This window comes from Oratosquilla oratoria, chromosome 13 (assembly GCF_046742065.1).
Source record: "Oratosquilla oratoria isolate Oo_2021 chromosome 13, ASM4674206v1, whole genome shotgun sequence".
In the NCBI taxonomy this organism is placed as follows: Eukaryota; Metazoa; Arthropoda; class Malacostraca; order Stomatopoda; family Squillidae; genus Oratosquilla; species Oratosquilla oratoria.
The window spans coordinates 23,268,998-23,282,941 of NC_134789.1; the positions used below are offsets into that span (position 1 = coordinate 23,268,998).

Sequence of the window (13,944 nt, forward strand, 5' to 3'; positions counted from 1 at the left end):
GGAAAGGGTTCTTTGGTATATGTACTTGTAGGTATAGATAATGGGGACATTATACAAACTTGGCATAGTCCCACAATCACTTCAAACCATTCATTCTTTCCATTACCTTCACGGAAACTACCATTTACACAAAAAATTGATCACCCTCCACACACTTCCCAGCACTACCTTTGTCCCTTCTATACCAGGCAGTATTCCTTCGGTAAGAAATAGGAAAACAAGGAAGGGTATCAAATAAAAAAAAATGAAAGTAGTGATAAGATATCTTTATTCACCAATGTTTTGATTAGCACTTTGGCAGCAACGAGAAATGATAAAGCTTACAATGACAAAGAAAATGTTATAGAATATGAGGAAAATTCCTGTTGCAAGGAAAGTTCCATGACCTCCATATGTTGCCCACAGGAATCCACCTGTCGCTCCTGCCAATGACTTTGCTGAAATGAAAGAGGGGATAGGATATAATTATCTTTTATTTTTTGTGCTTACATACGAGGTGTTGAGAGGCAGCACCTTCAAGTGGCAACATCAAGGCAAAAGAAAGAGGGTGGACCCACCCTTCCCACACACACAAACACAACAGAGGTACAAGGTCCCAAAAGAGGGATCATCCACCAGCCCACCGCTCACAACATTTAAAAAATCTCACCTGTGTCTGGAGGTGGCGTCCCAAGAAGCCAATATCTAGTCTCCTGGAGGGGCCCAATGTTCACATACCCTTTGGGACACTTGAATTTCCTTCTTTCCTCTCTCTCTCTCTCTCTCTCTCTCTCTCTCTCTATATATATATATATATATATATATATATATGTGTGTGTATATATATATATATATATATATATATATATATACAGGTACTCCTCGTTTAACGACGACAATTGGGACCAGCGCGCCGTCGTTAACCGAATTGGTCGTTAAGCGAAAGTGTATACATATACATACACGTACTGTATGTACAATGTCCAGCAATACATGTATCTTTATTTTCGTATATTTTCCCTCTTTTATACAGTACATTAAAGCTTTATTTACTGTTTATTTATGGTGGTTAGGTTCCTAAAATTACCGTATATGACCAAATCCGCGTATGCTGACATTCCATATTGAATACCGGGGTATTTTTTTAGTTTCGACCATGGGTGCAATATAGCAATAGAAAATTAATTATTAATTTTGTAAATTAAAAATGTATTAACGTAATATGCAATTTTGTGGGCGGAAATGAAAGTAAAAAATACCTTGCTACAAGTCGGTACCATAGGCTCGGGACGCCATCTTGTCATCTGCCAACGTCTCTCATGACGACGACGAGCCGGATGACATTTAATTTGCAGGTAATGATTTATTAAACACAGGTTAGGTTAGTTTAGTTTATGTTAGACAAATTAATTTATCATCCTTTCATTTCTTCGACATCGGCATCTATCATAACAAATATGGTGTTCCATTCGTCCGACATGACTTCGTTACTTACGAAATCTGTTTTAGCATTTTTTTTTTCATTTTCGCTCACAAAATTGCATATTACGTTGATACATTATAATTTACAAAATTAATAATTAATTTTCTATTGTTATATTGCGCCCATGGTCGAAACTAAAAATTTACCACTACCGGTATACACTGTACCCCAGGTAGTTTTTGCAGCTTGCAGGATGGTAATGTAGACCTAAGCTTCAGAACACTTTACCTCACAGCTAATATCCACCGTACAAGTTCATTTATAACATACAAATTTGCCTCAGCCAACTTAATTATCGTACACGACGTTGTAACTTCGGGATATTTACGTTAAACGACGTCATAAAGCCCGTCGTTACTCCGAGTTGTCGTTAACCGAGTAGGTCGTTAAACGAGGAGTACCTGTATACATTACATACATATACCAAAGGCTTTTTCCCATTTACACGGGGGTAGCCAAAAAGAAAAAGGCATAGAAACCACTCCCAGCCATTCCATTACTTACATATTCCACTCCCACCCTCCTCCCTCCCTCTTATCTTGGCACCTCCTGGATGACAGGTCATCCTTGCATCCTGTCCACTGCCCTGGATCAGAAGTAGTGTCGCAAGACACAGCACATCCATAGCAAGGCCGCTTCATAAATTAGGCGACCCCCCTCCGTCCCCTCATGCAGAAAAGGAGATGGGGAGAAATCCCTTCAGGCTGCATCAAATATTTTCTCATACATACTCCCTAACCCCCCATCCCCCACCCACTCCCCTTCATGCATCACAGCATCATCCATACACAACCTTTCTCCATTCACCCCTATCTTCTGTCCTCTCCCATCCTTCCTCAACAGACATACCTCTCTTTTGTAATGCCCCTTTCACCCCATCCATCCATCTCATCCTAGGATGCCCCCTCATATTCAAAATTCAGCTGTATTCAGAGTTGATAAATTGGAAGAACTAAAGAAGAATCAAAACCCTTACTAAAGAAAAAGAATAATTAAAAAGACAGTTAAAAGAAGTAAAAGATGAGAATGAGGAATCAAAGAAAGAGAATAAAGAGTCCATAGCAAAAGAAGCACAGGGTTGGAGAAAAGTCTAAGAGAACAACAAATTTGTATTTAGAGATATAGTGAAACAACAGATGAAAGAACAAACTAAGGACACAGTTATTAAAGTGATGAGAGAAAAGGACAATATAGAAAGAGACTCAGTGGACAAAAAGAAATGTATATTTATATTAGGGATGGAAGAGAAGTATAATCCAAATAGGACCACAAGAGTAAAATAGGAAAAGGAAAAGGTAAACAAGATATTAGAAGTAGTTCAAGAGGATGGACAAGAAACAGGGAAAGAAATTGAAGAAATATATAGACTAGGGAAATATAATACAGATAAGACCAGACCAATTAAGATCAAATTCAGGTCACAAACGACAGTAGAGAATATCTTAGCAAAAACAGGGAAACTAGCAGACAGTGATCAATATAAACAGGTATGGATAAAAAGAGAAATGAATAAAGAGGAAAGAGAGGATGAGAAAACAAAAAGACTAGAAGCTAAAGAAAAAACGAGAAAAGAACAGAGTCAGAAAAAGAGAAATTCTATTGGAGAGTAGTGGATATGAAAGTGAGGAAATGGTTCATAGCAGAGAAAAACGGAAAGGAAAAAGAAAACACGATGGGTGTAGCAGAAAATTAAAAGTGTCTTACACAAATATAGATGGCTTAATAACAGGTTTGAACTGACTGAATGGTTACCTGAAGGAAAAAGAACCGGACGTAGTGGGAATTGTAGAGACAAAATGGAAAGGTCCACTACCACCCAACAGTGTAGGACATGGTGCATATAATTATTGGATTAGAAACAAAGGGGTGGAGTTATGTTCCTGACTAAGAAGGATATAAATGTGAGGAATGTCACATATGGAAAGAATAGAGTAGAGATGATTATGATAGAAGTGGAGGACAGGGATTGGAAGAGCAGGAAGTTTGTGGTAAATTATGTGCCTCCTAAAACGGCTTCATGGGAAGAGTGAGAACACAAAAATATGTTAGAAGACACAAGGATAACACTAAATAAGATAATGGAAGATGGAGGAAGAATACTTATAATGGGTGACTTTCAGTGCAAAGAAATCTGCTGGGAAGAGATGACAGTGAAGGGTGGAGACGACCCGACTTGGTATGATTATAGAGCATACAATGACGCAATGCATCCAAGAGAATACTAGGTATAGAAATGAAGAAGAACCATCGAGACTGGACCTAATAATCACACCAGAACCTGAAATAGTGGACAAGATTGAATATAAGACACCAATAAATAAAAGTGATCACATATTGGTTGAACTGGAACTAAATGTGGAAAAATACATGGAAATAAACAAACAATATAGAAAGGGAAGATTGATGTATGGAAAAACAAATTTTGATAGAATAAGATAATTCTTTCAAAAAGAATACAGAGTAGAAGAGAACTGGACTATTTTGACAAACTCATAAAGGAGTGGAAAAGTATGTTCCAAGACATAAACAAGAAAAAGGATATGTAAAGTGTTGGTACAACAAAATACATAGGGAGTTAAAAGACAAAAGGGATAAAGCTTGGATAAAATGAAAAAAAAAATGAAAAATGAAAAATATATACTAGTTATAAAAAACAATATGTACAAGTATGCAGAGAAGAAAAGAGAAAATATATAGGGAGTTAAAAGACAAAAGGGATAAAGCTTGGATAAAAAAAAAATGAAAAATGAAAAATATATACTAGTTATAGAAAACAATATGTACAACTGTGCAGAGAAGAAAAGAGAAAATACGAAAAAGATGTCGTAGAAAAATGTAAAGATCAACCAAAACTATTTTACAGATTTGTAAACAACAAATTGAAAACAAACAAGAATTAGAGAAACTACGACAAGGAGGAGTTGAATACGCAGAGGAAATAGAAATGGCAGAAATTATGAACAAGCATTTTAAATCGGTGTTTACAAGGGAGACCATACAACCTGGAGATATCGAGTGGGAGAAGAAAGTTACCCCTATGAAAGAGATAGAAGTAACAAGGAAAGAAATAATGAATCACCTAAGTAATCTCGATGTCAGAAAATCGCATGGACCAGATGAAATGGCAAACTGGATTTTAAGAGAATGCAGGAATGAACTAACAGACAAAATACATAGTCTAATAAGCAGTTCATTGAAAGAAGGAAAAGTTCCAGAAGGCTGGAAAAGAGCAAATATAGTACCAATATATAAAGGGGGAAACAAGGAAGACCCTACTAACTATAGACCGGTCTCTCTTACAAGTGAACACTGCAGAAAATTGTGAGTCGCTGTAGAGTGATCTGAATAAAGTATGGGAATGGAGTAGGAAGTGGGAGATGGAATTCAATATTAAGAAGTGTAGTATAATGGAATTTGGAAGAAGCAAAAAAAAAAAAAAAAGAATAGTGGGATCATATAAATTGGGAGAAGAAATTAAAAAAGTAGAAAATGAGAAGGACATGGGAGTCATTATTATGAATAATATGTCCCCTAAGAAACATATAAAAAAAATTTGGAGAAACTTATAATTTGATAAGAACAATCAAAGTGGCATTTACATACCTGGATGAAGAAATGGTGAAGAAAATACTAGTCACTTTGATAATGCCAAGATTGGAGTAGGCAGTGACGACGTGGTCACCAAGTACAAAAAATGTATAACAAAACTTGAAAGAATACAAAGAGCAATTACGAAATTGGCACCAGCACTCTCAGAACTATCATATGAAGAGAGACTAGCAAAACTTGTGCTACAGACATTAGAGCAAAGAGGAGAGAGAGGAGATTTGATAACTGTTTATAGAATCATGAAAGGCATAGAAACTATTGATAGAGAGGATCTAATAAAATGGGATAGTAGAGATAAAAGAGGACACGGAAAGAAAATCAAGAAAGACAGTTATAGAAGAGAAATGAAAAAGAACAGCTTTCCCCACAGAGTAATAGACGTTTGGAAGAAGTTAGATAAAAATGTGGTGTGTGCAAAAACGATACACGAATTTAAAAAGTCTAGATAAAACGAGATATGAAGACAGGACACCACGAGCATAGCTCCCCTTCCTGTAAAATACAACTAGGTAAATACACAACGTATTAAGGTAAATGGAAATGGCATTTGACTACTTGGATGAGGAAATGATTAAAATATATATATATAAGTTACACTAATAAGACCAAAACTGGAGCACGCAGTGACACTATGGACACCCAGTACTAAAAAGAATGTAAAGAAATTAGAAAGAATAGAAAGAGCAAGGACAAAGTTGGCACCAACTCTCTCCAAATTAATATACAAACAAAGATTGTCCAAATTGGAATTACCAACTCTGGAACAAAGAAGAGAAAGAGGAGATCTACGGACTATAGAATCATGAAAGGACTGGAAATTCTAGATAGGAATGATTTATTAAAATGGGACAATGGAAAAACAAGAGCACAAGAAAAAAACTCAAAAAAGGTTAACTATATAAGAGATCTGAAAAAATAGCAAAATAGCTCCCCACATAGAGTACCGGATACCTGGAATAAATTAGATAAAGAAACAGTGTGTGCAAACACTATTCAAGATTTTAAGAAAAAAAAAAAAAACTTGATGCTGAAAGATACAAAGACGGGGCACCACGATCATAGCTCCCTTCCCGTATAATACTAGGTGAATATAACTATATATATATAACTATATATATATATATATATATATATATATGTATATATATATGTATATATATATTATATATATATATATATATATATATATATATATATATATATATGTATGTTTTATATATATATATATATACAGGGAAAAGGCAAAGGTATCAAGGGACTGTTAATGAGTTATTTGATTGGGAATGACACATTACAAGAGTATCTACTAAGTATTTCAGTGGCTTTGACCCATCGTTTTTCGCTCATATTTCCGAAATAATCATTCACATCAGCATGGTATATTAGCACAGCCTAATTCACACCCCGCCCTAATTTTTGACGTTATAGTGTATTCACAAGTGTATTTAATTACGGTGTTTACTCCTGATATTAAGTGTGTCGTAGCCGACACCCGTGAAGTAAATCAAACAAATGAAGTTGGGATACACCAAGGTCAATACATATAGGTCTGCCAATGTAAAATCCCGCGCCGTCTGTGAGGTCTCTGTGACCTCATCTGGGCCCCTCTTGACCTGAATGAGTATTGGGTTCGGCTAGAGCCGCTAGACAACTTGACAAGTTAGGTAATTCAGTTGCACCTGCTCTGTGAAGGTTACTGCACGTCGTACAGTCTATCTGTTGTACTGTCTCGGATTTTTATTATTATATTTTGGAAAGAATGCCAAACAACTGTGCAGTTTATGCCTGCTTCAACAGAAAAGTAAAAACAGCAGGCTCAGGCATTCGTTATTTTAGATTCCCAAAAAATGAAGAAATCAGGAAGAAATGGATTATATCATGTGGTCGTGCTGACAAGATAAATGCTGACAATGCAGTGATATGTTCGGTACATTTTTGTAACAGTGATTACAAGGATGACATGAAGTCTCGTCTCCTTCAAATCGAATCACCGCAGAGGCAGCGAGTGCTGAAGGATGGAGCAGTTCCCTCCCTTGTTTGACCTAAAGGTAAGATATGTGTAAACCAAAATACTACTATTACTACTACTACTACTGCTACTAATGATAATAACAACAACAGTGGCTTAGAGTACTTTATGTCACAGCAAAATAAGTCTTTATTATGTATTGGTATCATATTTGTGAGTGAGGAAGGGAGATCTACGATATTTTTTATTATTCTAAAGAATATTTTCAACACTTTCAGATACCTGTCCAACTGAGATATGCGGCGGCAGCAGCAGATAAGACAGACAGGGCAGAAAAGCGTGGGCGCAAAGGAACAGTGCAGCAACAAATGCTAAGTGACAATAGTGATGAGTTGCATAAAAGTGATGCTGGTAATAGAGTAATTTCAAACATCTGTGACACACAAGGTGATCAAAGTGACCAACCAGCAAGTGGTAAGGATAGCCATAATGTTCTACAGAATAAGATGAATATTATGGAGAGGCCTTCCTCACCAAAAGCAGCAAGTGTTTCAGAACTTCCAGAAAATATTCAGAACAAAATTAGAAAGCTAGAAGAGGAAAATCAACAGCTACAGAAAGAAAACGCTTCCTTGAAAGAAAACATTTGTCATTCACAAGTAAGTGATTGCAAAGTGCATTATGAAATTCGGAATATTTTGAAACCTCTTTTCAGTGGGACCCAAATAAGTGCTTTAATTATGAAAAGCAAGAAAGTGAAATCGTGGACTGATGAAGATATAGCATCCGCCCTTACTCTTAGAAGTTTAAGTCCAAGATGTTATAGGTATCCAAGGAACAAAAAGGGATTTCCATTGCCATCTGTGTCCACTTTAAATCACCGAGCACAGAAGTTTGCTTGTGAGCCTGGCCTCTTACCATCTGTTTTAACACTACTGAAATCAAAATCTGAAATGTTAGGTACAGTTGAAAAGCTTACAGTACTCTCATTGGATGAAATGAGTATCGAAAAACAATGGAGTTACGACAAAGGGAATGATGTACTTTATAAACCACATAAAAGTGTTCAGGTTGTTATGTTAAGAGGGCTTGTAGGGAGGTGGAAGCAACCAATATATCATCAGTTTGATGAATCGAATATGCAGGACCAGTTATTAGACATAATTAAAGAAGTCGAATATGTTGGTTATCCTGTTGTTGCAGTGGTACATGACTTAGGATCTACTAACTTGCGTATATGGGAAAAGTTTGGTATTGACCCAATTGAAGCAAAGAAAACTTCCTTTAGAAACCCATGTGCTGATAGAGAAGTGTTTGTATTTGCAGATGCTCCTCACTTGATCAAACTGATTAGAAATAACTTTGTGGATTCAGGGTTCTTCTTGAAGGATGGAAGTTTTGTTTCTGATTCCTGTATTCGGGAAATGCTTGTCAAAACCAAGACAGAATATGGTTTAGCTTATAAACTGAATGATATGCACCTGAATGTACGTAAGCATCAAAGACAACGTGTCAAACATGCAGTGCAGTTACTTTCACAGTCATGTTCCAGTTCAGTTAAATATCTAGGAGAAAAGGGACTGTTAGAAAGTCACAACTGGTTTGAAACTGCAGAAGTGATAAGTCTGGCGGACAAGTGGTTCGATGTTATGAATTCTTATTCCATGTATGGTGACAAAAGCTCACGCAACGCATTTGGAATTCAGTTAGGTAATCAGATAAACATTTTGAATAAGATGACTAACCTGATGGCAACAATGAGAGTAAAAAAACCCAAATCAAAGAGCCTTTATAAGTTTCAGAAGGGAATAATGTTATCGAATCAGTCACTTATAGGTCTATTTCAAATGGTTCAGAAGTTATACGATGTTAAATACATAATCACACAAAGGCTTAACCAAGATTGTCTTGAGCATTTTTTCGGGTGCATTAGACAAATGAGTGGTCCATTCGAGCACCCAAATGCTGTAGATTTTAAATTCAGGCTGAGAAAGGTGTTGCTTGGGAAAGAAGTCGCATTAGTTAGTGACAAAACAAATTCCAGGAGTAAGGATGACGATTATGACTGCCTTTCAAGTCATACGTCTCAGGGGAAAAATCAAGATATAAATGAAACATCTAATAAGAGAAAACTAGCATTGGAAATATGCTTAACTAGTCTCGTTTTTAAAAGCATGGATGTTGATTTGCAGTCTGATAACACTGATGTTGATGCTGACATAGATGGAAACATGAGTGAGGTGGAAATATCTGAAAATGGAGTAAAATCTGTTGCAACAGTAATTGAAGAAGAGTCATTGCGATACATAGGAGGTTATATAGTAAAGAAATTTGTTTCAAAGTACCCTCGGCTACGGAAAAATGTATGTAATGAGCCATCCTCACACAAGACATGGATAGATATGGTAAATAGAGGTAATCTGTATATTCCTTCTGATCATTTATTTTCCCAGTTAACAATCATGAGAGAGGTGTTCAAGGCTCTACATTCTGAAGATCTTACAGAAGGAACCAATTGTTTGAAAAACTCTCACTTCTGATCTTGAAAGTGCAAATGTTGACTTACCTAAAGATGTCATAGCATTTTTTGCTAAAATCTCCTTGTACTTTAGAATGAGGCATCTCAATAACCTTCTAGTTTTGGAAAAGAAAAAACAAAGAGAATGCAGAAGTGAGGCTCGTAAAACTAAGAAATTGTAATACAGCTATGAGAATCTTCAACATCTGAATTCACTTTCCTTTGTTCAAAACATATCATTTTCATGATTTCACTGGGTGCAGGTTCTCATTTAAAGAGTTTGTAATGTGATTTATTGCTATGTATATTTACAAGATAGAAATTAAAAACATACTTTACGGCATATGGCTTAATATTTGTTACCAAAGAAGTTGTCTCAATAAAGTTTCATTCATATATATAGTTTTATTTTAAATTGAATTTTCCATATAATATCGACAGTACTTAGAAATTAATTAATTTATATTGTAACTGGAAATAGTCACTTAAATCTGAACAAGTAGGGAAGAAAAACTTAGTAACGGAGAATGAGGTATGGATGGGCCTAGTTGAGCCCTACTGCTCAAGAGGGGCTCAGGTGAGGTCACAGACACCTCACCCGATTTCACATTGGCAGACCTATATGTATTGACCTTGGGATACACGAGGTAGTTTGTGATGACGTCACGACTTCACCTGTTTGATTTACTTCACGGGTGTCGGCTACGACACACTTAATATCTGGATTAAACGGCGTAATTAAATACACTTGTGAATGCACTATAACGTCAAAAATTAGGGCAGGGTATGAATTAGGCTGTGCTAATATATCATACTGATGTGAATGGCTATTTCGGAAATATGAGCAAAAAACGATGGATCAAAGCCGCTGAAATACATAGTAGTATTCTGTGTGTGACAACCAACGCCTTTGTTCTTGGGGACAGTATCGTGCCTTGAGTCATGGAGGTGGTAAAGGAGAGACTGCAGATTTTAAAAGTGACCAACATTCTTTTTAGAACAGAGATATACTCCAATCATAAAATAGTACATGATTCTGGTCCATAGGGATGACACTAAAGTCCCTGAAATATTAATTGCGCAAAGCTTATGCAGTCATTACTCCATACGGCGGCAATTACAAGAGCGAAAGAGAAACATCTGGAAGTGTTGGTCATGGAAAATCTTTCAATCGAATAATATGTAGACAATATTGTGGTAGAACCACATAACCTGTTGACAAATGCATGAGTAACATTTCAAGATATGGATGGGAAGGTAAAAAAAAAAAATAATAATAATAAAAAAAATAAGATAAAATAATGTGATCTACCCTTGATTAGAGTATTAAGGAGTGGTGTGTTCACCCCCCCCCTAATATATATATATATAATAGCCAATATATTACCGAGTCAAGTATACAAGCATAGAAGGAAGAAGGTGATACAGCATAAAGAAAGATTAGTAAAATAAATAATTAAATATATAAATAAATAAATAAATAAATAAATTTGACCTTACCCTCGAAAGAAGGAAAAATGAGGACAGTGAAAGAAATGAACAGAAGTGACTGAGGACATCTCTTATTCAGGGGCTGGAGAGAATCAAGAGGTCACAGAAACAATATAAAATGTTAAGGGGCTTGAAGGACATTCAGAGGCAGTTTTCTATATAGGCCTTTGTTTATACATCGTCATCATCATCATCAATGAAGAACATACGCCAGGGGGCACATCTCCTCTTTTACACGCTGATGTATTTCTTTGCGATTTCCCCAAGAAAGTCCTATTCCAAACTGCTCTCAGCAAGATCTGTGGACTTGCTCCAGTCATAAGTTCTGTGGGCGTCCCTTTGTCTCCTCCACCAAGGGTAGTCTCTCTAGTAGATAACACTATAAGCGGGATCAACATTGGGAAAATGAGCCACAATCCCATATATCAGGAGTTGACGTTCAAGAATTATGCTGATAATAGGCTTTGACTGAGCCTCACGAAGCTATCACTGGTTTGATACGAAGTCATATCAGTGAAACATGATTCTCCAAAGGCATTTGGTACCAAAGACGTCGAGACACATCTTCAAGTCTGCATTCAAAATCCATGTTTCATAGCCATGCAGCAATGCAGGGAACATGAGAGCATGTGAAGATTCGGATCATAGCCCTCCTGTCAACAATGACATATACGCTGATTTAGCGTGTCCATAACACTATAGGCTATACCAGACCGTTGAAGTAGTTCCTGACATGACCCACCACCGTTAAGTACTACGCTACCAATGTATGTGAATTTTTTCAATACTTCGATGTCCTCCCCACATCCATTAACAGAATGAAATGTGGCATTCGGTAAGCTTCCAAAAATTTGGACTTTGGTCTTTGACCAGTATATTTGGCCATTGGTCACTAGGGTTGCAACCATGATTTCCAACGACTCCACAAGAAGTATTGTATCAAGGCAAAGACAAGGACAATTACCTTCGGGTTACCAATGGATGATCCGCAATAACAATGACCAGTAACTTTTTCTAATACCCAGTTCATACAGGTGATGAAAGATATCAAGGCGAGACGCACCTGTATTTCACTCCCGAATTAGCAGGAAAGAAAGCAGACACGTCTCCTCCAAAATTCACAGCATCTTTTGTCCCAGAATATATGCCACCCATCAGTCCAATGATCCTCACAGGAATCCCACTGACCCACAGATCCCAGAGCACTCAACGGTGCAATGAATTAAGATCCTTCTTGATATCAACGTAGGCTGCAAACAACACGTTAGTGCACCACAAGAACACAAAGCACTAGGAAATTAGGAGTCAGCAACAGATGGACGATCTCTCTGTCTGGCATAATGAGTAGTGTAATGCCGCTGTAAATGTTGTAGACGTGACTGATCCATTTCCCCTTCCAGATAGGGATGGCCATTTTTTTAAGTCAAAGGGAATGGCAGGCAGTGCCACATGCAACTCACGGATCAAGGCCTCACCTTCGGCTTTCAGCAACTCTACGCTGACGTTATAGATATCAACCTTATTTCGACCCATCAGCTTACAACCTCTCTGATCTCACTCTGCGAAGGCAGTTTCATGCATCGGTGGAACGACAATCGCCATGTACAACTGCTCAAAACACTCAGTCCAGTGAGCACTACACTCGCTCTACATCTGACACTAGTTTTCCATCGGCTCTTCGGACAGTGCTTCCTTGGTTCATATATTTTACATATATGGACCAGAGTTTCTTCAGGACTCGGTGAGCAAGTCTGAGGTCATTCGCATTGAAATGGTCCACGATATCTCCCGACGATTCTCACAACATAGTTCTTCTTATCCTTTCCTTATACTTTCTACTTTTTATGAAAGCTTCAGCCCCTCGTGGGCCCAGATCCTTAACCAATGTGACAGCACCACACTCATCTCTACATTCTCCACTGTCTCACTCGACGCCATGCCACTTCATGATCATGGACTGTCTCCAATGCATTCCTCGACAACTTCCTGAGTTTCGTCTTTAAAAAGTATCCCACAGTTCTTCATGACTCCCAAGGGCGTCAAACACTTAGAATCGATTAGAGGTTACCACGGCAAACTCCTGCACACACGTCAGGATGAAATCCGGTTGGATTACATCGTGGGATTCTTCTGGATATGACATGGGGTCTAAGTGCTGCAACCACAAATCTATGATTGGTCCCGGAAAACTTGGAGCTCGGGCAAATCTCTCAGACCTTTAGACTCCTGAAACGAGTACTAAGAAATATGTGCATTACGATAATATTTGTAAAATTAGGTAAATACACCCACAATTAATATTATTCATGTACCAAATTTGTTTACATTACCTAGGAAGCTGAGGATTTTCAGCACAGAGAGTATTGTGGCCGTACTTCCTGCAGGTGCAATGTTGTTGGCATGATACACGATGGCAACTTTGAAAAGACCATAATTGAACCCATGCAGGAATTCAATTGGGAGGAAGTACCACGGGTTGGTGACAGTGTAGTAAAGGATATATCGCACGCTGAAATTTAACAGGACCAGTACGAGAGATCCCGTTACACCAACTCTTTTGATGATGTAATCTGGAAGAAAAAGGGATATGTAAGGATCGGACATAGATATGAAGAATGCACGCCATGAGACACAGAACTGTGATCAAACTTGTCAGGAGGAAGTTTTCATTGATCATTTGGAGTTAACCCAAGGCACCCTTGCCTAAATGGAGGGAGTATGTACGTTGAGACACATACTATTCATACACAAGTTTTCAATGCATCATGTTCCCATCAGAAATTGTTTACCAATAGTTCTACTGGACCTAGATAAATTAGATATCAACTCATCTTTTCCCACTTGATTTTCTTCAAAGTGTCACCAACCTCTGAAATTTCAAGGTTTTCATTGCCA

At 37.3% G+C, this 13,944-nt stretch overlaps 1 protein-coding gene across 1 annotated transcript in view; it reads right to left on the reverse strand.

Annotated features, from left to right (window-relative positions):
• Positions 1 to 239: 239 nt before the first annotated feature.
• The window catches only part of LOC143032350 (uncharacterized), a 27,399-nt gene continuing 13,694 nt past the window's right edge, over positions 240 to 13,944 (reverse strand). Inside the window, exons 6-7 of the mRNA XM_076196949.1 lie at positions 13,380 to 13,619; positions 240 to 437 (exon numbers count right to left, since the gene is read on the reverse strand). Of these exons, the coding sequence (XP_076053064.1) occupies positions 268 to 437; positions 13,380 to 13,619 (410 nt within the window). The 3' untranslated portion in view covers positions 240 to 267. The remainder of the gene's footprint in view (positions 438 to 13,379; positions 13,620 to 13,944) is intronic.